The 27052-nt window shown below is 42.6% G+C and overlaps 1 protein-coding gene across 5 annotated transcripts in view; it reads left to right on the top strand.

Annotated features, from left to right (window-relative positions):
• ptprfa (protein tyrosine phosphatase receptor type Fa) overlaps positions 1 to 27052 on the top strand; it is a 180697-nt gene that overhangs the window by 141139 nt on the left and 12506 nt on the right. For all 5 annotated transcript variants that reach the window (XM_076141575.1, XM_076141574.1, XM_076141573.1 and 2 more), the window contains 5 exons: positions 765 to 862; positions 3035 to 3158; positions 11684 to 11859; positions 16607 to 16726; positions 26327 to 26481. In XM_076141575.1, coding sequence (XP_075997690.1) covers positions 765 to 862; positions 3035 to 3158; positions 11684 to 11859; positions 16607 to 16726; positions 26327 to 26481 — 673 coding nt within the window. The remainder of the gene's footprint in view (positions 1 to 764; positions 863 to 3034; positions 3159 to 11683; positions 11860 to 16606; positions 16727 to 26326; positions 26482 to 27052) is intronic.

Below are 27052 nucleotides of genomic sequence, written 5' to 3'. Positions count from 1 at the left end.
TGAAGAAAAGTTGCGGGCCTCTTTAAACCATACACACACACTTGATTAGATTACATTAATGTTTAAATTGAGATTTACAAGAAATATTTTACGGTGTAAAAGGAATACTGCTGTTAAAAAGCAACTTATTTATTTGCCGACTTACTTACTTATTTCAATTGTTTGCAACCAAATGTTATTGCACTTTTGTTCATATTGCAGTACTTTCAAAATAAAAGTGTAATACACTACTTTTGAAATTCATCATTTATTTATTTAAACAATGCAATTACTCGCAATTGATCACATTGTTAAAAGAAAATCCTGCGATTAAAAAAAAATCATGTGATTGATGGCTATTGAAAATTCTAATCGTTGCCCAGCACTAAAATAAATAAAAGGTTGTTTATTACCAACATAAACTTATTAATAGCAGTCTAAAGATAATTAAGCTGTGAAACTCCAAGTATTACAAGTATTACAAGTGTTACAAAACATAATTACATCCATGCATTGTCCACTCCTACTTCCACACATGACACATGACCTTTTTGGGACTTACTCTGCCAAATAGCATGCTACTTGTACTGATATCATCAGTGTAGGGATACCATCCAGCTGAAGTGCACAAACTACCTGAACCCCACTCCATGTCACTGGGACCCAGTAACTCAGTGCCTTCAACATACATGTGCACACTGCTTACATGAACCAATTTATTTATGTTTGTGTGTGTTTGTAATTGTGTAAATTCATTCATTGACTTCTATGCTTCTTTTCTACAGGGATAAGGGATCATCCTCCTGTTGCGAACTGTGAGCTGGGAGATCATATGGAGCAGCTCAAGGGCAACAATGGCTTGCGCTTCTCTCAGGAGTTTGAGGTAACTACTCATATTTAGAGACACACCACACCCATTTTGACTCAGCAGATCGAATCCCTTCGGGACCCCAAGACGAATTATCTGGCGAGGGATTTAGGGCTTGTTGTGGTGGTGGTACCAGCTGCTGTTTGTTGGCAGAGCAGAGGGAGCATGATGGAGCATAAACCTGAATCAGAGAGTTCAGAAGTTTGTGCCATATTGGACGCTACTTTGTAGGCAGTGACTGGTAGCCAACAGAAGGATATGAACAGCTTGTGCTGTTTTGTGTTGGTTGAAGACCAGACGAGCTGCCGCGTTCTGGATCATTTGTAACAGTTTGAATACACATGCCAGTAGACCGGTCAGTAAGGTGAAGCAGTAGTCAAGGTGTGAGATGACAAGACTGTACCAGGAGCTGTGCAGTGTAATATTTTTTATTTAATGTTTGTACACATTGGACTATCAATGAGCCCTGTCTGTTGGTTTATGTAATCCTTTGTTGAGACAGACAAGTCAACAGAAGCATAACCTCCTTGGTCGAGGAAATCCTGTCGTGAATGGCAGTGTAAGCTCTGTGGCCTCATGTCTCTGGTTTCACACATCCAGAGTCTTCACGGCCGGCAGTTCCTCTGTAGATTAACCTGTTTTGTATTTTTGCTGGCAGACCTTTGGTTTTACGTGATTTTGTTGACACACACCATATCTGATCAACAATGTCGGCAGAGCACATCATCTTAATGTGAGTGATTAAGGCCACGCGATATTATTGAATATTACTGCCCTCACACATTTTATCTTATCTTATCTTATCTTATCTTATCTTATCTTATGTCAATGTCAATCATGAACAACTGTGCCTGTGTTCACAGAAATAAGTTGATTGAGTCGAGTCATCAGGCTGCAAAGTGAATGACTAACATATCCTGAACAAACACGAACCTTAAACATATTTTTGAGCGATACATTATACTTGGCTTGAGTTTTGCACCTTGCACATACGTGAGAATGGAGACGATTGATTTGAAGAAACAACTTGATTCAGGCAAGCATGAATTAGTCTTAGGGTCCAAAGGAAATTCTGACATATTGCAATTGTAATACGATGAACATATTATGATAAAACAGACACTGAAAAAAAAAGAAAAAAGGTTTCTCCTGTTGCCTACTGGTGCGTCAGAATTTTATCAGGTTACAGTCCAAGTCCAAATCATTCTGGTATCTGTAGATTTGAGTGGGAACTCTGACAGCAACCTTGTATTACAAATTTGGGTTGGGTCTAAAGCAGGGATTGGGAACCTTCAGCAATTAATTCACCTTGGGATAAAACGGGCGGATGCCTGTCTTTCCGGGCCAAGGTCAGAGTCATTGAACACAACAGAGCAAACTGTCATCCCATGTCGTACCTGCCATCAGTGATTGACAGGTAGCGGAACATGGCTACGGAGAAACGAAAAGTTGATGCGGGATTTCTCTCCAAGACAAATAGATAAACGCCTGTGTGCTGTGTGCCTAGTTTGTGGGGATGTGCTGGCTGTTATGAAAAAAGTTTACCTAGAGCGTCATTACAGCTCAAAACATGCTGAACTGGAGGAGCTGAAAGGACGAGCACGTTTGGATAAAGTAGCCGCCCTGTGCCGGAGTTTGGGTGCTCAACAAGCAATTTTTTCCAAACCACACATAAAACCAACAGGAACAGATTCTTAAAAATGGAGAGCACTTAAACAAGAAGACACAATTACATGGATACATTTAGAATTGGCTAAAAACATGAAATTAATGGTCATGACCGTGATGTTATTTCAAATTAAGTTGAAAAGATATTTAAATATGTTGTGAACTGCGTGTCTTAAACATTTCAACAGGAGTTTTGTGTTAAATAATTTAGTATGGCCCCTGAGGGATGATGAAAAAATCTAAATGGTCCTCTGTAGGACAAAGGTTCCCCACCCCTTGTTTTAAACTTTACTTAAGGTCAGATTCAAACTTTTTAAAAATATGCACAAAAATACTCCAGTGTACTGGATGGCTGGGTTTACAAGTAAAATTCTGCAAAAATTAGTTTTTGTGTTACTTTTATTGGTCTGGATCTTTAACTTCAAACTGACAGCCTTTAAACTACAGACAATCATACATGAACCATTGTAACTAATGTCTACTCTCTCTCCTTCCTATCTTACCACCCCCATCCCTCAGTCTATTGATCCAGGACAGAAGTTCACGTGGGAGCACTCCAACCTGCAGGTCAACAAGCCAAAGAACCGCTATGCAAATGTGATTGCCTATGACCACTCCAGGGTCATCCTCACAGCCGTGGAAGGTGAGGGACACATAAAAGTTGGTATTTCATACACAGTATAGTGTGGGTTTAGAAATTAATTATATGTAGTATTATGAATTGGTTTTAGATGAAGATTAATACACATAGACATTTAAGATGTCTGTGGGGTCAACATTTATTCGCCATTTAAGTGTATAATGTCTTAGAACTCACTTATGTTTTACATTGCATGTGAGGCATAAGTGAGACGACTTAGACAAATTTTTATTGTCATTCAAGCTATACACATGGTGCACATTCGAACAAGATTATATTGCAGTTGGCTCACTGGATTATTTTCAGCAGAAAAAACAAACAAACAAACAATGTAGATATAAATGTATCCATCCATCCATCCATCATCTATCACTGCTTGTTCACTAGTGGGCCGCGGGAGCCAATTCCAACTGTCAACGGGCAAGGATTGGGTACAACTTGCCAGTCCATCGCATGGCACACATAGACACAAACAACACTCACTCTCACATTCACACCACCGGACAATTGGAGTCACCGAATTAACCTGCATGTCTTTGGACTATGGGAGGAAACCGGACTACCCAGAGGGAACCCACGCAGATGTAGGTATAATCACTTTGTCAAATATTGATATCAAAATTAAATGAAATAAATAAATAAATACATAAATAAATAACTTAAAGTCCTCAGGGAACCACTCCTTATTAAAAGGGGAAAAGATAGCAGATAATTAACCTAAGCCTTAAGGATTCACCATGAATCTTGACTATCTTAATTATCAATTAAAAGCAAGATCAAGATCAAATTAATTAATAAACTAATTAAATGGGAGCAAATTAAGGATTAGTTTATGCTCTTGAAATCAAGGGTAGGGAAGGGTGAGTGTAAACCTTTACAGCCAAAATGGCAGATTCAGTTCCAGGTCAAGGAACTTTGGCCAGTGAGTGAGTGAGTGAGTGTGTGTGTGTGTGTGTGTGTGTGTGTGTGTGTGTGTGTGTGTGTGTGTGTGTGTGCGTGTGTGTGTGCATCTGCCCAAACATCAAACCTTTACATAATAGAATGACGTCCGTTTTGTGTAGTTTTCTTGTCTGTTTGTGGTGGTTTGGAATGTGACTATAGGACACAGACATAGGGGGAACATGCAAACTCGACAAAGAACCTTCTTGCTGTGAGGCACAAGTGCTAACCAGTGCACCACGGTGCCACCCATATAAATATATACTGTACTAAAATATACATACACATTTCTGTACAACAGGATGTTGAGAGTAGGGGATGTTGTGCTACCTATAACACAGAATAAATAAAAATATTGCACTTATAATAAATAGAATTTGTCCAGAAAGTCTTGAGGGAGGGACGGGTTGCTGGGAGGTGAGGGGGTATTTCACCTGGTAATAGTTCCGTGTGTGTTAGTCGGAGGGGGGTTATTTAGGTTTAAACGTCTGATGGCTTGGGGGAAGAAGCTGTTGCAGAATCTGGCTGTGCTGCTCCTGATGCTGCAAAACCTCTTGCCAGAGGGTAGCAGGGAGAACTGTCCACGGTGTGGGGGCATGGGGTCCTTCCTGATGTTCTCAGCCCTAGACAGGCAGCATGTATGTGCAATGTCCCTGATGGACGGAAGAGAGGCCCCAATGATCTTCTCCACTGTCCTCACCACTCTCTGCAGATGCTTCCAGTCTGAGGCATTGCAGTCTCCAAACCAGATAGAGCTGATGTGCTCTTCTCATCTGGCATAGAAAGTGCAGACGCCGCTGTGCTTTTTTCACGAGGGATGGGGTGTGAGGGACCAGGTCAGACTGTCTGTGATCTGCATCCCCAGGAACTTGGCACTGCTGGCCGTCTTCACCTCATTTTTGCTGATGAGGAGTGGAGTGTGACAGTGCTGACTTTCCTGAAGTGCACAATGATCTCTTTAGTTTTGTCGACATTCAGGATCAGGTTATTTGTGTCGCACCAGTCTGCCAGTAATTTAAAACCAATGCACCTCTTCTCTATAGGCCAGATCGTTGTCGTTGGTGAGGCCCACCAATGTTGTGTCACCCGCTTTTTTCAGGATGTGGTTTGTACTGTTCTGGCACAGCAGTCATGGGTCATCAGGTTGAACAGAAGGGGACTCAAGACGCAGCCCTGCGGGGAGCAGGTGATGAGAGAGATAGTGCTGGAGGTGTTATTTCCAACCCTTACAGAGGGGTCTTGGTGGGTGAGGTGGGTGTTGAGGCCCAGGAGGCCAAGTTTGCTCACCAGATGCTGAGGGATAATTGTGTTTAGGGCTGCACCTAACGATTATTTTCTTAACGATTAATCTACAGATTTTTTTTATATTAGTCGATTTATTTTAAGATTATATTTACTACGCAATATAACAATAATTTTTCCCAAAATAAACATCAAAGTTATCTCTATTAATATTTTATTATTTTCGTCAATCATCTTCTCTTGAAAAGAAACAAATGTAATATAGAGTATGCACTACATTGTTCGACAACAAATAATAACGGTTTTGACTGATAATCTCTGTTTTATAATTCAACATATTACTTATTTAATTCAAGTAAAAGTGATCGGCGCAATCTGTATTCAACAACAAAAATGCCAATGTGATATTCAAGTCACTTTCAGAAGAAATAACTGTGCAAACCTCAAGTTTAGCAGCCCAACATAAAATCATTGTAAATTGAAATTGTTTTATATTAATTATAATAACGTTAATATAAAAATTAGTGCAATTTGAGTAACACAAGAATAGCTAAAACTTGCAATCTGAATCAAATCTCAATTAAAACACCCAAGCACATACACACACATTCTCTCTCTCTCATCCCTCCCCTCTCTCTCTCTCTTTCTCACAGGTCTCCGTGTTTCCTGAGTAAGAACATAGTTTGGCATTCAGCTCACTCATACGTGACCATTAAAGCCAACCGAAAATATAAAGCGGCCGAATAACAATGCATGATGTAACGTTACGTTAGCAGCGGTGCAGAAATGACTTGAGACATGGACGGTTACAAATTCAATATCAAGTTAATACGAACAGAAACACGTTCGCCGCATTGATCATGTCACGCTTGGTGGGCGGGGACACCAAAGTAAACAGAACTTACATTGCCATCTTGCTGCCGCCTTGACAACGCGATCCGCTACTCTTTTGCTTTACGTCAGGGGTGTCAAACTCAGGCCCGTGGGCCAAATCTGGCCCGCAGTGTAATTATATGTATTTGGCCCGCAAGATAATGTCAAATGTCTGCTAGAGCCGGCCCGCCGGTATATATAGCTCATGAACCGCTAATACTACACATCCCAGAATGCTCTGCGAGCGCGTTCTGTGTGACATCACAAGCCCTCTCGATTTGCTCAACCTGCAGCTTCAGGGGCGGGGCCGTGTCATCACAGTCATGTACGCTGCGGTGAGAGCTCTTCAAACTAAGTTGTGCCTGTGGGAGAGTAGGACGCTGCAAGGAAACCTGGGCCATTTTCCATGCCGCCAAACCATGAAAGAGCAGATCTCTACCTCTGTGTTGCCAAGTGCACAGTTTGCTGAAAAACTCAACGTACTCAGCGCCGAGTTTACGCAACAATTTGTTGACTTTGAAGCCCAGAAATGTAGGTTTGGAGTGCTTAGTGATCAGTTTGCAGTTGACGTGGAACGCGCATCAACCAACCTCCAAATGGAGCTGATTGAACTCCAGTGTAGTGACACGCTCAAGTCAAAGTACGACTCTGTTTCCTCGTTTCATCCCCGGCACAGTTCCCCAACAACTCCGTCCCCAAGCTGCTCAAATGCTCTCTATGTTCTGCAGCACAGATCTCTGTGCGTCAGAATAAATCAGAGTTTAGCAAACTGAGCCTTTCTTTATGCACTTTTGTCTTCACTGACCTAGAATAGTTGAATTGTTGCATTTTCATTGAGGGAAATTCTAATTTTATTTGGGTTGTTCTGTTGTTCTGTGAAAAAAAGGTTTCCATTAAAAATGAACTTGAAAGGTTACAGATAGAGAGAGGCATAATCACTATTTTATTTTATTTATTTAGATAGAGATAAGAAATGAATGCCACTGATGTATATCTTATTTTGAAAATCTATTTCTCATGTGTTTATAATATCAAACTGTGCTTGTTCCAGACTTAAAGTTTAAGCTATATTTAAGTATGTTTCCATATGAAAAAGTTCATCATTATATATCCGGAGAGAAGGGAAAACAAACACAATTGTAGTCCATTTTTCAAGAGATATGGAGTCTGGCCCGTGACTTAGTCAAAGTTTTTTATTTTGGCCCGATGAGTATTTGAGTTTGACACCCCTGCTTTAGGTGTTCGTGTAGAACAGTTGTATTGCTGCGAAAAGCCATTTCTAATTTGCAGAGCTTTATATTATTCGGCATCTGTCCAAAGTACTCCCTCACTTTACACGTTCATGCGCAACTCTCAGCTTGTTTTCCATTGTTGTTTTTACCTGTCATAGCAGTCTTACGTCATTGTGTCGCATCAACGCATGTTTTTGCAAATCGACGTATTTACATGATCCGTTACATGGATTTTACAGATGCGTGACCCCAGCCCTAGTTGTGTTGAATGCTGAGCTGAAGTCTAGACACAGCATTTGAACATGAGTGTTCTTCTCCTCTAGATGTGCCAAGCTCAGGAGGAGCGCAGATGAAATAGCCTCCTCTGTGGAACGGTTTGGGCGGTAAGCAAACTTGAGTGGGTCGAGTGTGGGGGGAAGTCTGGAGATGATGTGGTCCTTAACCAGCCTCTCAAAACACTTCATCATGATAGGTGTTAGTGCTACTCGGCAAAAATTGTTTAGACCCGGGATTTTAGATGTCTTTCGCATAGGAACAATGGTTGCAGTCTTCAGACATGATGGAACAACAGGGTGGTCCTGCGAGTTGTTGAAGTCTGTGAGGACATGGGCCAGCTGGTCAGCGCACTCCTTGAGCACTCTTCCTGGTATATTGTCGGGGCCCGCTGACTTATGAGGGTTAACTATGCTCAGGGTCCTCTGGACATCTGCTGCGCAAGGCTCAGTGTTTGTTCATAGTGGTGAGGAATAGCTTTCCTCGCAGGGAGGTGTTTAGTGCCTCAAATCGACCCAAATATTTATTTAGGTCATTGATCAAGTTTGAGTTGGCCGCACAGGGTGGAGGAGTACTCTGTGATGGTCTGGATGCCTTGCCACATGCACCTGGTGCTCATGGGGTCATGGAAGAAACCCTGGATTTTTCTAACCATGGGTATGCTTTGCTTCTCTGATGGCACTGTTCAGATTGGCTCTTGCTAATCTAAGTGCCGTTAGATTGCCATATTTAAAAGCGGCATTCCGTGCCTTCAGCATTGCACGTACCTTGTTGGTCATCCAGGGTTTTCTGGTTGGCGCGTGCCGTGAGGTTCTTGGTGACATAGACTTACTTCAAGTCCATCTTTTCATCAAAACAATCTTGTTAATACAATAAAATATTTTGTTGGATTTGGTCTTTTCATGTTGATAATAATAGAATGGTTCTTAAATCTCACCCTTATCAGAGCCTTACTGCAAAAAAAACATGCAGTTAAACTCATTATTAATTTCACAGTAAAAGCTTTGTTTCAGCAGCAGATTCAGCACCAAGTAACTTGAAATGTAAGAAAAAAAATCCTCCAATTATACGTGGGTACTTTCTCAGTACTGTTTTATCAGTAAATATCACACACTCAATAACATTACTATGGGGCTGGTCAGTGATTTTCGTATTTAATAAACACTCTTCCCATTTTCTCTTCTTTATGACTTTTAACCCCTTTTAAAGAAAAACCTTAATATTTACTCTAAATTGTTTACACTCACTGGCCTTTATATAATAATGATGAGGACAAGCATCCATTCATCATTTTATTGAGATCTGCAGCGATCACGTTATTTTTATATTAGACCCAAATGCTGATGTGGAACAGACACCAGAACATGGAATCAGGTGGATAACAGATATTTTAATGCAAATCAACAAACCAGGATGAAGCCGCAGACATGGCTGAGCGCTGCAGCTGGAGATGCTGAGCAGAATGCTGACAAGTGAAAGTGAGTGGATCCCCAAAAACAGGATCCTGGAGAGCAAGAACAACAAAAAGGTCCACTCACCAAAATAAATTGGCCCATACAAAATGGTCCAAACAGTAAAGGTCCCAACAGGTGCAGAAGTTCAAACCGGGCAGCAAAGCGAAAACTGGCTCTGGTCGCTGGCCCAGAGTGCCAAGGTCATGGCGGAACAGACGATCAGGAGGGCAGCCCGTAGTCCAGGGGGTTGATGCGGGAAGGCCGTTCAGGAGGGCGAGGCCGAGGTGGGACGACTGTAGGGACAAGGAGGGTGTTCGTATTATTATCTGTCACTTGGTTACATGATGGTGGGTGTGCGTCTGTGTGGGCGTGTGCCTGTGTGATTGCGAGTCCGTGTGGGCGTGCGTCTGTGTGATTGTGTGTCTGAGTGAGTATGTATATGTGTGTGCGTCACAGAGGTAGCGCTGGTTAATGATTATTTACACCACGGGTCACCTTTTGTTTGGAATTGTATTGGAGAGTGGGTGAGAGGGGACTTGCTACTTTCTGTTGACCCTAATGTTAACACTAATGTTAAGATCTTAAGATATTTCTACCTGTGTGAAAGCAGAAGCCGACATGGCTGCTCCTTTAAACCGACAAAGATTGCTCAAGGGAAAGCACGACTTGGAGTGGCAGGAAGAGATCAGAAAGAGGAAAGAGCTACTTGAGCTATTAAAGTCAATGTACTTAGAGCCTTCAGATCCACAATGCAAAGCAGCACATTCAAGAAATCTAAACAAGGGGCTCATGCTGCACTGAACTTTGGATCTGATCTATTCACACCTCACAAAATAGGTGGAATTCCAGCTTTGACCCAAGGAGTTCCTGTGTTTCAGGTGAATGACACTAAGCCACAGGAAAGAGACTTCCTGAGCACGGGGACTTGCTTGTACTGCAAGGGTGAACAAGCACTGGAGTTGTGCTCTTTATTGGAAAAATTAGCACATAATGAGAAGATTGTGGGAGGGGGGGTTATCATCCAGGAGGGACAGAGAGAGTGGGAGAGAGGCAAAAGAAGCAGAACGTGCGATCATGCAAAATCTGTGCTAAAAGCACAGTCAGAAAACTTAAAAAACAGTAGCAGAAATATTAATCATAGAAAACACAGTAGTCATACAATGTAAATGTCTTAAATAAGGTCTGAATCTTAATCTGCATCTGCCCAAACATCAAAGCCTTACTTAATAGAATCACGTCCGTCTTGTGATTCTCTGTAGCATCGAATCAGGATGCTGGCTGCGCTGTGCTGACGGGTCCATGAGTTGATGATATGTCCGTTGTGGTGAGCTTTGCTCCAAGTCTTCGGTCCCGGGCTTAGAGAAGTTGGCAAATTGTCTTTGTGATGTTGAGGAAAAGGTCAGACAAAAAGATGGATGTGTAGGTCTTGGAGGTTCTGGGTTCACTGGATTGGAAAGTCCATGGCCGGATCTTGCCTCCTACCTGCGTTGGTTAAGAACGGAGAGAAAGAAGTCAGAATTCCAGGGGCTTTTATACTACAAATGACCTCACAAGCAAGGGTTGACCTTTTGGCCAATGTCGCAGCAGGGATTCAGCGACATATTCACATCAAGGTGTGAAAAGGGGGTGGATCCTAGGTAGTCCTGGTATCTGTAGTTTTCTTGTCTGGATTGATTGAATTGTGACACGTAAGCCTTACGTAGGCCTTACAAACTGAAAAGATAGACTTAGCCAAGAGTTGAATCTACAGCTGTTTTTTCTGGTCTCAGATCAGGATGTGTGTGAAGAACAGTTTCTTGAAACTGATGAAGAAGAAAAAGAATACAAAGAACACAAATAACACAAATCAATGTACCAATAGGAATATACGAAGATATCATCAGTGAAGATTGCAATGGAGAACACGTGGTATGACATGAAACATCCCAAAGGGGACAATGTGACTCTATGATAGGTTTCATGAACCATTATGTTTTCATTCATTTTTGTTGAACAATCAAAGACTAATTTTATGTGCATGATAATAATGATAATAATTTGTGCTTTATATAATGGTTATATCCTTATTAAACACTTGTTACAAACTTGGACTGAGCATGTGAAGAAGAGAAGCAGTGTTAGCAGGGAATTTGGAAAAATGTATGATGTTGTTAGAAGTGCTCTGTGGAGACATTTCCTGGGAGAGACTTTGGGAAGATATGTGTAGCCCAAAATGAAAATGAGAACATCTATGAGTGATCCACCATATCAGCAGCTTTTGACATAAGACACTTTGTTCTACCTTTTACCGTTTACTTTCAATCCATCAGCAATGACAAGGTGATATTTATCCCTACAACAACCACAAAAAAGACATCTTTATAGCTGTTTATTAGTCTAAGGGGGTTTTTGTATTCAAAGCTACGGTATATGGATATAACTGTCTTTTGCAAAGCAGATCACAGTGTGTCTTTGTCTGTTCTCTTGTGTTACTGTGCTAAAAAGCGTTGTTAAAAAAACTGTATTTCATGCTCAGGTGTTCCTGGTAGTGATTACATCAATGCCAACTACATTGACGGCTACAGGAAGCAAAATGCATATATTGCAACACAGGGGCCACTGCCAGAAACGGTGAGCGACTTCTGGAGGATGGTGTGGGAACAGAGGACCTGCACTATCATCATGATGACCCGTCTGGAGGAGAAGTCACGGGTGAGCCACTATTGAGATTAATAGTAATTCTGTTATTTGCCTTTTACTGCCTTAAGGGTAAATGAGAATTGGTAGCAAAAAAGAATAACTAATGAAGTATAACCTAAAGCAGACTTACTCAACAGGCGGCCCGGACGCTTATTTTGTGGCCCTCGACATGCCTGGTTATGAATGCATAATAATTTTAATTAGCCGACCAAAATCGTGTGAAAATTAGGCAGTGCGCCTTTAATTTAAGTTCCAGCTGCAGTTGTCTGATTCAACCACCAGGAGAGTGGAAGTAATTCCCGACGATCTTTTATCACAGTTGCTAAAAGACATTGAAAGTGCCGAGTACTTTAGCCTAGCATTGGATGAATCCACCGACCGCACTGACATCGCGCAGCTTATAGTCTGAGAACATCTGGAGAGCTCAAAGTGACAATGGACTCTGTGACACAAACCGTCAATTTGATTCTCTTATTATCCCACCCCTTACTGTGCCTACCTCATGGAATTGAAAGAGGAGTTTTCCTCTCGGTTCGCGGACGTTAAATCGGACGTTAAGACGTTAAGAATAATAAAATCAAAGCAGCGTTCCTGTCCTGACATTTGGCAGACTATCTCAGAGCAGCTACAACTGAGCAGCAACCAGATCTGAAAGTACTAGTGAAAAGAAGCTCAGAGCTCTCACTAGGACTAAGTAACAACTGTTGTTATATTGTTGTTGTTATTAGAATTTGTGAAATGCAGACTCAGAGCTCTCACTAGGAATAATTAGCAATTGCAAACATTATCAATGTCATCAATGCAAAGCTATTCACTCCAGTGTTAATAAAACATCAGCTTGACCAACACTTCGCAGTCTAGCAAGATCATATTAAGAGCATATTCAACAGCAGTAGTAAATAAAGCGAATAAAATAGTTCAAATATATGTTAATGATAATGTGTGGCCCTTTGCACCCGTTGGGGTTTAAATGTGGCCCTCTTGGCCTCTGAAGTTGAGTACCCCTGACCTAAAGGCTCCTACAGACTGTGAGAGAATTCATTACAATGTGAGTCATATCCACTAAAGGACAATTCAAACATTTTGCAGTGGTCACAGTGCAATGCTACATAAATTACGGTCATTTGTCAACACAAATATAGTGTCCAGTATGTGCACTTTAAAAGGTTGTATTTCAGGCAGTCACATCCAGTCACATGGCAGGTGAGGTGCACTAACAGGGCATTGAGTGCTGTGTAAATAATAATGCCAGACTCCCTTTGCAGCAGGGGTGTCAAACTCAAATACACAGTGGGCCAAGCACAGATTATATTATAAAAAGGCTCCACTTTGCTAATGTAACATGTGAATTTCCCCGTTGTGGGACGAATAAAGGATTATCTTATCTTATCTTATCTCTTATCTTAAACACATGAGAAATGGATTTTCAAATAAGAGATACTTCAGTGGCATTCGTTTCTTAATTTTATTCAAATAAACAAAATAATACTTTATGCCTCTCTGTATCTGTGACCTTTCAAGTCAATTTTCAATGGGAACCGTTTTTTTCACAGAACAACAAAACAACCAAAATTAAAATTAAAATTCCTTCAATGAAAATTCAACAATTCAACTATTCACAGTACATGCCTTGGAGTAGTAAGACAAAAGTGCATAAAGAAAGGCTCAGGGGGGGAGGGGCCATCCGACCATCTGAACAGAACAATTGGCCTTGTTGAGGAGGCCCACTGCGGAAGGTAAGAAGCGGAAATGACCGTAATGTAATGTAATATAATGAAATGGGTGTAGGCCACCCCAAGACTTTCAGTGACTTTCAGTGGCCCTAGGGGGATGCGCTTCACACCGCCCCTCCCACACATCTTGATCAATCTCGTACGGCTTTAACAGAAAACAAAAACAAAAAGTAAAAGAAAAAAAAAGAAGTGAACGGTTCCCGTCTTTCACTTCAAAGCGAATGACCCATCACTACTGATTTACTCTGATGCACATAGATATGTGCTGCCGAACATAGAGAGCATTTGAGCAGCTTAGGGACAGAGTTGGGGAATTGTGTCGGGGACGAAACGAGGAAACAGTCATACTTTGACACCGAGCGTCACTGGAGTTCAATCAACTCCATTTGGAGGTTGGTTGGTGCGCGTTCCACGTCGACTGCAAACTGATCACTAAGCAGTCCAAACTTACATTTCTGGCCTTCAAAGTCAACAAATCGCCGGGTAAACTCGGCGCTGAGTACGTACAGTTATTCAGCAAACTGTGCACTTGGCATCAGGAGGTAGAGATCTGCCCTTTCATGGTTTGGCAGCACGGGAAATTTTCCTTGCAGCACGCAAAGTTTTTTATGGACTACTGTTTTTCACAGATGAAAATGATATGATAACTAAATAAAAAATTATTTTGACATTTTCATCAACGAATATAAAAGAGACGAAAATGTTTGGGAGGGACGAATTGGGAAGTGAGCCAATCAGAATACTAACTGCCCTTAAAACACAAAACAAAGGAGAATAATTTACAACCAGTAGGGCATTTGTAGTCACGTGATTCCGACTCTTTTACCGATCAGCATGCTACTGCCACAGCAATGAGCAGGCATTTACAGGTAATGTAGGTGAAACAGGTAAAAATGTCAGTGGTTGTTAAGAAGAAAGAGGATATTTCCCATTTCGCATTTAATGTCGAAGAAAAGACTACTTCAAAACCGTGTGGAGCAAAAATAATCGCCAAAACACAGCAAACCTGGTGCAACGTCTGCAGACGAGCCACCCCGACATTCATGTGAAAGTACAACGCTTTTAGTGTGAAATAAATTAGCTAGTAGGATACATTCCTTTTTTGTTCCATATTTGTTTCAATTTGAGGAGAGTAAAACTTAATACATATTATTTTTAACATGTCAATCAATCTACGCACGTTACAATACAACTTTATCAGCTTACTGTAATTCCTTTTGCATCCTGGGGCAGCTCCGTTCAAGAAATGAACAATTTGAACACATTATTACATAACAAGGTTGCTAGGATGCCTGGAGAAATCTGTGATAATTTCATTGGACAAACAGGAGGCTTGTTCCTATCGGTGGAAGACTTTTGGCAGGGTTGTAATGCTGCAGGTTCCCTGTGTGAGCAGAGCGCAGAGTTTTGAGCTTGAGCAGAGGAAGTATGTGGAAATTGTCCTATCAAACTGCTCTTGAATTAAAGCAAGAAAAGGACACTATACTCCTTATAAGATAAGATAAGATGAAAGTTTATTATCCCGAGGGAAATTACTGTGCAACAGTTACAGTACAGTGCAGAATGAAACTAGAACGAGAAATCACCAAACTCGTGCAATATAGAAAACCTGCAAGAGTGCATGCAGATACTAAGAACATAATGAGTACACACAAGAAGGGGTAGGAAGTACATACAATCTATACAACTACAGCATACGCGTGTGTATATATGATAAACAGCAAGGTGTTGTGCGATATACTATAAAAGTGACAGTGAAACAGTTTCGGGGGGGCTCAGATCCCTTTGTCCCCTCTGTCCCTCCCCGACCTGAGGTAGATTTATTATAAAGTCCGATGGCCACAGGGAGGAAGGATTTCCTGTGGCGTTCCGTAGTACACCTGGGGGGAATGAGTCTGTAACTGAAGGTGCTTTTGTATGAGGCCAGCACCTGGTGGAGAGGATGAGAGATTGCCTTACTCTGTAAGCCACTTAAAATTTGATCGGCATCTGAGAATTGGGACAGCCTTCATGTCGGGGCCAAGAACATGATAACCTAAAACTGGATGTAGGCAGCTGCTGATGTAGGTTTTCGGACTTAGACTACCTGTACTTCTCTACTTCCAAGTTGTCCATCTTGAAGAAAAAGAAGAAGATGCAATTTGAGGAACTTAGGTTCAGATAAATGCGGTTTACATTTCATGCAGTCCCTACATACATGCTTACAGACATGCTTTTACACACAATATTTCACACAATGCAAATAAAACACACAATGCAAATCACACACATCTACAATTGTGCCCCCCCTCCTTTACACACACAAATGCACGGGAGGGGACACTGCAGGGCAGCCAGCGCCCGTGGATCAGGCTGGGGGTTCGGTGCCTTGCTCAAGGGCATCTCCAGGGCACTTCAAGGGTACCTCGGCCCTTGAAGTGCACAACGGTTCCCAAGCCAAGTCCCCTATGGACTGAGCTACTGCCGTCAGGGGCAGTTTGAACAGTTTCACAACGATTGGTCATATTGGTTGACATAATGAAATCAAAATAACTGCACACACACAGCACATGTGACTAAGGGCTAAAAATACTGTAGTGTTTATTACCTTATGAGCAAATTTCACAGCAATCTGGTTATAATCTATTGAGATGTCTGTCTAATGTCTGTTTGTAGTGTTGACATTTTGGCCTGAGGGTGGCAGTAAAGGAAAGGTCAGGGGGTTACTAAATACACGGGGTCCATGAATATTCACAGAAAATAATTGTAAGTCGTGGCATTATTTTGCTAAATCCATTTTTATTGCGTACAACGTTGACCATTTCCACATTCCTGATATTAAAGAAAGCTAGTTGAGAGTTCAAAATAAAAAGTGTTCATCCTAATGAATGCGAAAAACTCCAAGGTGCGACAAGCACTACCATGCCTAGGAGCAACCAGGAGTGGGGCAAAAACCAGTCCCATAATACCTTTCTACACTAATGGTGTGAGTGTGAGGGGTTTCTTAATAATGTGTTTGTGTGCTTGTATTTCTGTGAATTGTATAGGTGAAGTGTGACCAGTACTGGCCCAGTCGAGGTACAGAGACTTATGGGATGATCCAGGTGACCATGCTGGACACTGTGGAGCTGGCTAGCTACAGTGTACGCACCTTTGCCCTCTTTAAGGTGAGAGCTGTAAATAAACAATCAAATGGAGGGGTCAATATTTTAAAGAAATCGGGACATTTTTAATGTTGTACTTTATTGTGTTAAATGTGTGGATATTAAATTGAAAAAAGAGCCACTAGAATATCCGGTGAAATCAATGCCCTCTGGACTCGGGTGTGTGCAATACTCCGTTTTAAACCCCCTCTGTGTCAAACCCTTCACACTGGCCTTCAATGAGGACAATTGTCACTTGCTGGCAATTCCGGTTAGGATCATCGAGGCCTTTTGACAAGTGACAGCCCACGGTGGTTCAGAGTGAAGAGGCTGAAGCATGGTGGCTCACAGGTGGTTCCCGGGAGGTCATATCATTTCAAACCTTTCCCAGCATCAAGTGTGTCTTGTGTGCCGTCGACACTTAAATGCCCTCTTAACACTCCTTAATTCTTCCTGTTTTTATCCCTTTGGCTTGAATGGTAATTCAAGATCTCACAGGTTGTACAGGATTTTATTTTTCTAAAGGAATTAAACCTGTTATGGTCCCTTGGATGTAGGTAATTTTTTCCTAATCCCTTGGGTGAATCACGTTTGCAATAATATATTTAATCCCGTTATTTTCTCTAGGTTAGGTAAAAATCCTGGTCTTGTGAGTTTATACAGAAAGTATTTGTTTGAGTACAATTAATTTCTACTGATGACGAGCATTTGCTCACCACACTGGTCCTCACCATATATCTGTGGTTATACTTCCAGCATGGGTCAGGGGGCTTCCCAGAGCAGGCTCTACTGAAGACTACAAAGAACTTTGTAGGGTTTTCCTATAAATTCCCAAATGGGTGAATTAAATATGAAATTACACAAGAAATAATACTTTTCCTTACTTTTCCTCAAACCCCCCCTGAATCTTCCACGGAGGGCATGTTGGTCGGGTTCAGGAGCTCCTCGAAGTGCTCTTTCCACAGCCTGACCAATCAAGGTAAATTGAACGTCCTTCTCCATAGCCTCCCCGATCTCTTCCGTTTTTGTATTAGCAGCTGCAAAAGCCACAGCCCCTCCGGCTCCCCCGTAGCCTTCAGCATCTCAGGGCGGATTTCCTCCACACCTGGCGCCTTGTCATGGCAAAGCTTCTTAACTACCTCAGCGACCTCTGCCAGGGATGTGGATGGGTCTTCAGACTCAACAGAGTTGGTCAGGTTCAGGAGCTCCTGGAAGTGCTCTGTCCAGGTCAGCAGTTCTCCTCCTTTTCCCACCCTAAGTTGCCACACGATGTGCCAGAACCTCTTCGAGGCCAATCGAAAGTCCTTCTCTATAGCCTCCCCGAACTCCTCCCACACCCGGTGTTACGTGTGGCCAGGCTGTGTGTGTGTGTGTCTTCCTTGCTGTCTTCTCTCTGTCCCGTCCTGCCTGCCTAAGCTCAGGTGATTACCCTCACCTGAGCAGATAAAAGGAGGCAGCAGCGATGCGTATCTGACTCTCTCTTTCACTCCAGGTGCATGACTGGATGAGGGAGGCAGCACTAGATTCAGGTTCCTGGTTCTCCTTGGAATGTCTAGAGTGCCAGGGCTATTCTGTCTTAATACGGTCTCGAGCTCCTGATAGTCCTATTTTCCACTGCTTTAGTTCTGCATTCGGTTAGTTAATAGTTGATTCGGTAGTTTTAGTGGAGGTGAACGCTGGATTGGTGGCAGCAGTAGCTTAGTCCATAGGGAACCGGAGGGTCGCCGGTTCTAGTCCTGTATGGACTTTCTTTTGCATCCAGGGCACTGCCGAGGTGCCCTTGAACAATGCACCGAATTCCCAACACTGCTCCACGGGCGCGGTATCATGACTGCCCTGCGCTGACCCCTCTGTAAAAGCGTGTGTGTGTGTGTGTGTGTAAGAGGGGCACGCAAGACAGATTTCAGATTGACGTGTTTGCATGCGATTTGACCCAATAAAGTTTTTTCTACTTCTTTCTCTTCTGGATCCGACGGTCCATGCTGGCTGGCTTTCCTTCTGTCTTTCTGTGTGGTTTGGCTAGGAACTCCAGTCCTTCGTTTTGTTTGCTATTTACTTGTTGATCAATAAATAAAACTTTGTGGACTGTTGGAACTGTGTCATCGTCCTTCTTGTATGCTGCGGTTCTATTGAGCAAGTCGGAAGAGGGGGGCCGTAACATATTTGGGGGCTCGTCCATTTCATATTGGTCGGTTCTTGGTGAACGACAACTTTACGTGCCAGAGTACTGCAGGTTTTTCAACCCTTGCAACCTTTTGTGTGCCTTATTTGACACTTTTTGGTCACAGATTTGGCTTGTTGTGGTTGATTTTGCAGGCCACGTCATTGTGACGTGTGTGTGTGTTGGCACTGTTGTTGGTGGTACTGTGTGGTTTGCTCTACGGGGTCTGGTACCTGTGTTTTGAGTGTTTTACTCGTGGACGCTGACACGTGGATGCTGTGTTTGTTTGTCTGATTTCCCGGTGCTGCCATGGTCCCTCTTCCGTTTGTTTTTCTGTGAGTAAGCTGTTTTGTGGACGGCTGTGTGTTGTTGTTTTTTGTTATCATTGTTTTTTCTTGTGTGGTTTTGGCCTCTATATGGAGTTTAATGTCGAGGAGTTTGTGGCGCATCCAACATTAGACGAATTTCATTCATGCTCTAAAGACCATTAGGTTTCACTTGCCGATTACTTGGATGTTCATGTGTTTAAGCAGATGAAGAAACAATCTATCAAAGACCAAGTGTTGTCGGTGTTGTTTGAAAGGGGTATTTTGCCGAGTGAGTCGGTTATGCCAGTGAAAAGATCGCTGGTTGTGCGGTCATATGTGGGGAAGTGTTGGGAGGGAACTCAAGGAGTTGGAGATTGAGATGCGGCAATTGGACTTGAGGGAGAAAGAACTGGATTTGCGGAGGATGGAGGGGGAGACAAAAATTCAGTTGAAGGAGTTGGAGCTGCAGCGACCCCCCCATCTCTGTTTCATGCCAGAGATTTTGACGCGACTAAATGTATCTGTCTGGTTCTACCTTTTAGCGATAAGGACGTTGATAAATACTTCACATTGTTTGAGCGTGTTGCCAATACCTTGCGGTGGCCCAGGAATGTGTGGCCGGTACTACTTGTGTGTTTAAAGGTGAAGCTGACCCTGTTAAAGCTGCAATGATGAGGGCCTATGAGTTGGTGCCCTAGGTGTATTGCCAGAAGTTCCAGACGTATATGGAGTTGAGCCGCGAGAAAGAAGTATTATTCGACTGTGGTGTCGTTCGTTACAGGCTAACGATTTTGCCTGAATTTAAAAAATTGTTTACCTGAACAGATTGTAACCCACACCCACAAGGTGTTTGAGGTTGCGGTTCTTGACGATGAATACATTCTGGCGCACAGGGACAGTTATGATAAACCGCATTTACCTCTGGGGCGCAGCTTTTCTGCACCCCAGCACTTTATGCAACAGATACTGGGCACTGATGGTGGGGGTCATTTTGAGTGAAGCTTGATGAAGTGTTTTTACCTTTCATAATGAATGGTTCTGTCTTCCTGGTGGATGGTGGACCGAATGTTCCCGTTATGTTGAGGGACAGTGCAGCCTCTCAATCTGTCATTTTGAAGGGGGTGTTGCCTCTGTCTGAAACTTCCTCTCCTGCGCAATAATTTGTGGGTTTGGTATGCAGTTTGTGGGTGTGCCATTCAATACCATTTATCTGGAATCTGACTTAGTTAAGGGGCCTATGGTTGTCGGGGTCAGTGAACAGTTTCCTGTGGGGGGGCTGTCCTTTATCCTTGGCAAAGATCTGGCCGGTGGTAGAGTGTTGCCTAATTCTGAAGTGACAGCTTTGCCTTGGTCCGAGGCTCCGGATGAGTTGAGACAACGATACCCAGAAGTATTTTCTGTTGGTGCCATTACCCGTGCTATGGCGAAGAAGCAGCACCTGCGCCGACCCAACAGGAAGAAGTGATTTGGGTTTGGGTGCCACATGGACAATGACGGCAGCAGCGGAGGTAGCAACATCATCGGGAGAACAGGCAGGTGGGGGGATTCTCCAGAAAGACTTTTCCGAGACTTACGGGAAGTACCATGATGAGAGCCTGCAGAATATGACCAAGCAGGAGTACCTGAAGCTGAGGAACTGCATGTCCCTGCTGGAGGAGGAGAACAACCGGCTGAGGTGCACTGTAAAGCTTGCCATGAACCCCGGGGGTTGCGCTGTGGAGAGCTTTTGGTCTGGCTTGTTAGAGGGAACTGGAGAGACTGAGGGTCCTTGTCGAGGACCCGGGCCACCTTGCCACCAACTGAGGGATACAGTTTATGTTTTTATCAGTTTTCTGTTTCTTGTCTGTCATCTGGCCGGTTTAGGTCTTTTTGCATCACACTGCAAATGCACCCGGGTTTTTGCGTGAGCAACTGCCAAAGCCGCAGCCCTTCTGCCCCCCCGGTACCTGTCTGCTGCTTCAGGAGACCCACAGGCCAACCAAGCCCTAAAGGCCTCCTTCTTCAGCCTGACTGCCTCCCTTACCGCTGGTGTCCACCAGTGGGTTCTTGGGTTGCCGCCACGACAGGCAGCAATGGCCTTGTGGCCGCATCTCCTACAAGCTGCCTCTGCAATAGAGGCTTTGAACATGGTCCACTCGGGTTCCATGTCGGTCATTCCATGTCGGGTTCCAAGTTCACCCTCACTACATGTTTGGGTTTACTAGGTCTGTCTGGCAGCCTCCCCAGCCACCTGATCCAACTCACCACCAGGTGGTTGACAGCTCTGCTCCTCTCTTCACCCAAGTGTCCAAGACATATGGTCGCAGATGTGATGATACAACCACCAAATCGATAAACAATCTCTCCTAGGGTGTTCTGTTACCAGGTACATTCATGCTCAAACATGGTGTCACCCTATGCTCAAACATGGTGTTCCTTATGGCCAGACCATGGCTAGCACAGAGGCACCACTCGGGTTTAGATCGGGTAGGCCGTTCCTCCAATCACCCCCTCCTGGTTTCTCCATCGTTGCCCATGTGGGCCTTGAAGTCTCCCAGTAGAACTAGAGAGTCCCCAGGTGGAGCCCCTTCCAGAACTCTGCCTAGAGTCTCCAAGAAGGCCGAGTACTTTGAGCTGCTGTTTGGTGCATAAGCACACACAACAGTTAGAGCCTTCCCCCCTGCGACACATAGCCGCAGGGAGGTGACCCTCTCATTCCCCAGGATAAATTCCAACACTGCGGCGCTCAGCCATGGGCTTGGTAATAGGACAACAGATGTGCTTCATTCCCATGTTTTACCTTTGAACCCCACACTTGCATGGAACATATGTGTTGTTTTCCACATTCACTCTTCAATCCACCATGTCCCATACGTAAAGCTGCCAGGTCATTCTCAATGCTTTCATCGCCTATTTTTAACAGATCCCCCAAACTTAACAGATTCTTTGGATCTTTTACTACTAGTATCTTAACTCCTCATAGTTGTTTATAACTAGTAGTTGCCATATGTGAGGTGTAATCTACAAATCTACAAAATTTACAAAAACTGTCAGTACATCTTTCCCTCTTCTATCACCTTAAATTTAGCTCATGCTAAAAGCAGCGCCTGTATCAGTTTCCCAATGGGTTTCTTTATCCTAAAACTTCCAGCATGTTTTGCTGAACTTTAAATGATTGTTAATGGATTGATCTAGTACAGGGGTGTCAAACGTACGGCCAGCGGGCCGACTCAGGCCCGCGAACGGGTTTAATCCGGCCCGCGAGATGATTTTGCAAAGTATCAGTATGACCTGCAATTTTTCAATAAAAGAAACTGCTGTTCCAAATGTGTCCACTGGATGTCGCAATAGCAATTCTGTTACGCAAGCAAGCTGTTTATACCGGGGCTGAGCAAGTAGGCCAAGCAAGTACAGCTAGTCCGGAGCTACCTTGTCGTTCTGCCTGCCCTATAACATCTTTTACTTTGAACATAACGTGCTTTGGCACCCTCATTGCCCCCAAAAAGAGAGAAGGTGAATGAATTGTTGGCAGGTCTAAAGAAACGAGAAATCAGTGATGCTGCAGTGAAAGCCATTACCTTATTGCTAATGAAATTGCAGTGGCTTCAAAACCATTTAGTGAGGGTGAATTTGTGAAAACATGCATGCTGAAGGCTGCGGAGATTGTGTGCCCTGAAAGCGCCAGGCTTTCGCAAATATCCGCCTGACAAGAAACACAGTTGCAGACAGGATTTCTGATCTATCGGCGGATTTGGACAGTCAATTGAAGCGCAAAGTAAAGTCATTTACTGCGTTTTCAGTTGCAATTGATGAAAGCACGGACATAACAGATGTTGCGCATCTGGCCATATTCATCCGCGGAGTTGATCACACTTTGACCGTCATTGTGGGAGACGCAACTTGCAGGAGGTGAGTGATGCAGCTCACTTTCCTTTCTGAAAGATGTGTGCGCGACTCAACATGCCGCGGACATGAAGCGGTTCAAAGTTAAAATAACGGGACTATTGCGGGAGTTTGAGCAACGCTTTCAGATTTTTGGTGAACTGGAGAAAGATTTCAAAGTTTTTTTTTTTTGCTCGCCATTCACAGTGAATGCCTCTGATCTGCCCGTCAACATCCAACTTGAAATAATAGACTTGCAGTGTGACTCAGATTTGAAGGGTAAATTTGCTGCAGCTGGCTTGGACACATTTTATCAGTATCTCTTGCCAGGTTACCCCAAGTTGACAGCCCTTGCTGCAAAAATGTTGTGCATGTTTGGAACCACATATCTTTGTGAGCAAGTTTTCTCTGTAATGAGCATTAATAAAACAAAGCTGCGCTCAAGGCTCACCCACAAACATTTAAGTAACATCCTGAAATTGGCTCTTGAATAGTTTCTACCTCAGTTTGTATGGTTTGTTGAGTTAGCACAGGATTAATATGTGGCAATGACAAATGAGGTATTTGATAACTGGAAGAGTTGTTTTATTTATTTATTTTGTATTTATTTTGTATTTTGTTCAATCCCAGATGGGCTGTGACTTAAAATGAAATGGCTTTGTAGATTCACTGAGACAAAGTCTAAGTTCCAATCACTGGGGCATTGTGTTCTTGAAATTGCACCAATTTTTTCCTCAGAATTTTCAACTCACTTGAAGTGTTTTGTCAAGAGGATTATTTGTGATGTGTACATTTTCAGAATGTGCTTGTACTATTTTGGACCCAAGTAAAACAAAGAAAACAATCTGAAGTTGTTGTTATTTTTAAGTTATTATGCCATGATTTTGCCGGTCTGGCCCACTTAGAAATAGATTTTCCTCAATGTGGCCCCTGAGCTGAAATGAGTTTGCCACCCCCGATCTAGTATGAAGTGTCAAAACGTTGCCTCAGTATTATATCTATGTGGCATTATCTTTAAGTTAAGCACAAAAAACGTGTCGTTGAAGCAACCTTCATGTACTTGTGTTTGTTTCTTTCCTAATATATGGGTTAAGTCTAAGGGACTAGTATCAGGGACTAATGTGGGACTAATTTTCAGCCCCACAGTTTCACTTCTCAGAGCAGCCCACTTTGGTGGAAGTGGGGTTTCCACAATGAAAAGAGTCTTTACTATCCAAGATAAGACAAGTATGTATCTCTCTTATAATGAGGTAGGCTAATGAATAATAAATGGAAAGAATAATAATGAAAAATTAATGACAAGATGAAATAAGAAAAAAGAAAATATTTTTTTTTTTTAAACAGTAATCAATATTCTAATAAATACATGTTCACAGTGCAGTGTTCAGAGTGTTTGTGAACATGGTTCATTCATGGTTTTGTTTCAACCCTCACACATAACATAATGAACAATCAAGAGTGTTGTACTTTTCAACAATCTTGTTATATCAGTGTGCATGGGTGTAACTTTACAAATGAGGTAGTCCAAGCCTAACCCATATTTTCATAAAAATTGCTGCCTCCACTCCTGCTTTCTCATTTTCCCATCCATTTTAACATTTCATGGAAGCGTTTTTAAAATGTTTTTTTGCAAGGCAATCCTATACAGCTGTAGCTCGGCCAAACCTCTCCAGAAAAGCTAAAATGTGCATTTGTAACTTATTTTTCAAAGAAATGCCGTCAAAATAGGCTTTCGATGGCCTTGTACTCACCAAGCCCACATTTCCCATGCTGCGTTGCAGTGGTGCATTGTCAGTGATGATGTAATGTCTTCTGAGCATCACAGAACAGCCAAAGGACAGCCGATTAGAACAAGTGATTGTGCAATGGTAAGCTTGGAAGCTCTTGTACTCACTGTTGCCAACTCCTTAGTAAGGAAAGTCGCTATTGGCTGGCCTGAAAGTAGCTAGAAGTCACTAAATGATGTCATGACCTAATTTGCATAATTGGCGATTTGCATATTATCGTAATGGACACTGTAGGGGAGAAGAATAACGTCATGGGGGATCCAAAAAGTGAGTAAAAAACACCCAACATAGGTTTAGGACTACAAATGAACTTATATCTGTTGATTCTTGTTTGATTTTTTAGGTCATCACTTCTCAGAATAACTTTAAATTTAATCAAAAGACGTGGGGTGGAATGTTATCTCCACATCCAACCCTCCTCTTTTATTTGAGTGACGCTGAAGCTTTCTGAGTCAAATGCAGTGATTTATTTTAGTGTGACCGTGAAGAAACATTCACATTTAAAAATCTCTATCCATCTACATTCCACTCTGTAAGCTTGGCTTTGTGTATGCGCGATTCATTTGCAGTCTGGACGGACGGCTCTGACTGCAGCTGTGACTGCTGTGCGAGGCTACTGTGAGACTGACCGCCTATGAGTGCTTTATTACGGCGGAGGAGCTCATGGCAGCAGCCGCTGCTCTTTGTGGACAGTAACTGCAGAACAATACGTCTGAGTCTCCAAAACACCAGAAATCTCCAAAAGTTTCCAATAACACCAGAAAAAGTCGCCACATTTGTCGCTAGTCGCTTTTGACAAAAAAAAGGCGTCTAAAGGATTTGGAAAGTCGCCAGATTTAGCGAGAAAGTTGCTAAATTGGCAACACTGCTTGTACTGGATGACACCAACAGCTATCAAGTCAGTGTAGGCGGGAGAGAGTAATATTTAAAAAAAAAGTTTTAATATTTGTCATAATGTAAATGCATAGCTTTGTTTGTGAGTGGCCAGCTGGCCAAGCTGTGAATGTGCGATGAGATGGACGCTGCTGGGATAGTTTGCGGATAAGTTTGTTTGTCGTGTGTGGATAAGAAAGAAGGTGACCACATAGGGGCTGATTATGAAAAAGGTTTCTATCTCTTTTAATATCCCAACTCACCTATCTACCCTGTAAAGTTTGCCTGCCACAGGGTTCTGTACTGGGTCCAAGATTTCCATTCTTATGCAGACAATCAGCTGCATTTCTCCATAAACCCAAATGATAATTCAGGGCTCTCCAGCCTGGAGTCCTGCCTTCTAGCTATTAAAGGCTCTTGCCTTATATTTATATATATATATATATATATATATATTTGGAAGTCCTTGACACTACGGTCATGAAATATAATAAAAAAATATAGTAATGAATGACTTTTCTTATGATGTATACTAAAGGCCTTTCAAAAACATCTGATCTTCAAATGGGAATATCATTGGGGATATGATTTTATGGGCTTCCTGTGCCTTAAATGTGTGTCTGTGCTCACACAGAATGGCTTCTGTGAGAAGAGGAAGCTCAGACAGTTGCAGTTTATGGCCTGGCCCGACCATGGAGTTCCTGAGTATCCCACACCAACACTGGGCTTTCTACGCAGAGTTGAGGCCTGTAACCCTTCTGATGCTGGACCAATGGTGGTCCACTGCAGGTAAAGCAGCTCTCACAATACAAGTAAGGACATAAATAATAAATGAACAGGCCTTTTATCAAACTATCTAAACTATCTTTATGGTGATAGTGGTAAACAGCAAATCCTTGTGTTCCTATCCAGTGGCTCTGTGCTGCCTTATTTCAGAAAGATGAGAGTACGCTGGACTTTGCTTGCTGTTTACGCATACAACATCTCTTCTTTTTATCGCATGTATTACCCCAACAATCTACGCCTCTTAATCAACATTTAATTTAGGTGGAAATGTCAATTTCAATTAACAATGGATGTCACATTTTACTTTGTTAAGATGTTAGAATTGTATGTCAAAACCTTCTATTGTGCTGGAGTATATTTAAATATCACAAGAAATCACAAGTTTGTTCGACAGTGTTCTATCTTTAATGGACTGAACTCTTGGAAGTATAGCAGAGTCTGCTTGAAGTTTGCAGTGTTTTTCTTTGTGAAAGATGAAACAGTGGAAATTTCATACAAAAAATGAATCGGGGCTCTTGTTGGCGAGATCACCAATTTCCAAATTCGCCAAACCTTTCCCCAAAATGTTCTCATA

Source organism: Genypterus blacodes, unplaced genomic scaffold, assembly GCF_046128005.1.
Source record: "Genypterus blacodes isolate CSIRO-AG114 ecotype Tasmania unplaced genomic scaffold, CSIRO-AGI_Gbla_v1 ptg000019l_1, whole genome shotgun sequence".
In the NCBI taxonomy this organism is placed as follows: domain Eukaryota; kingdom Metazoa; phylum Chordata; class Actinopteri; order Ophidiiformes; family Ophidiidae; genus Genypterus; species Genypterus blacodes.
This window is presented reverse-complemented; position numbering and strand designations above follow the sequence as displayed.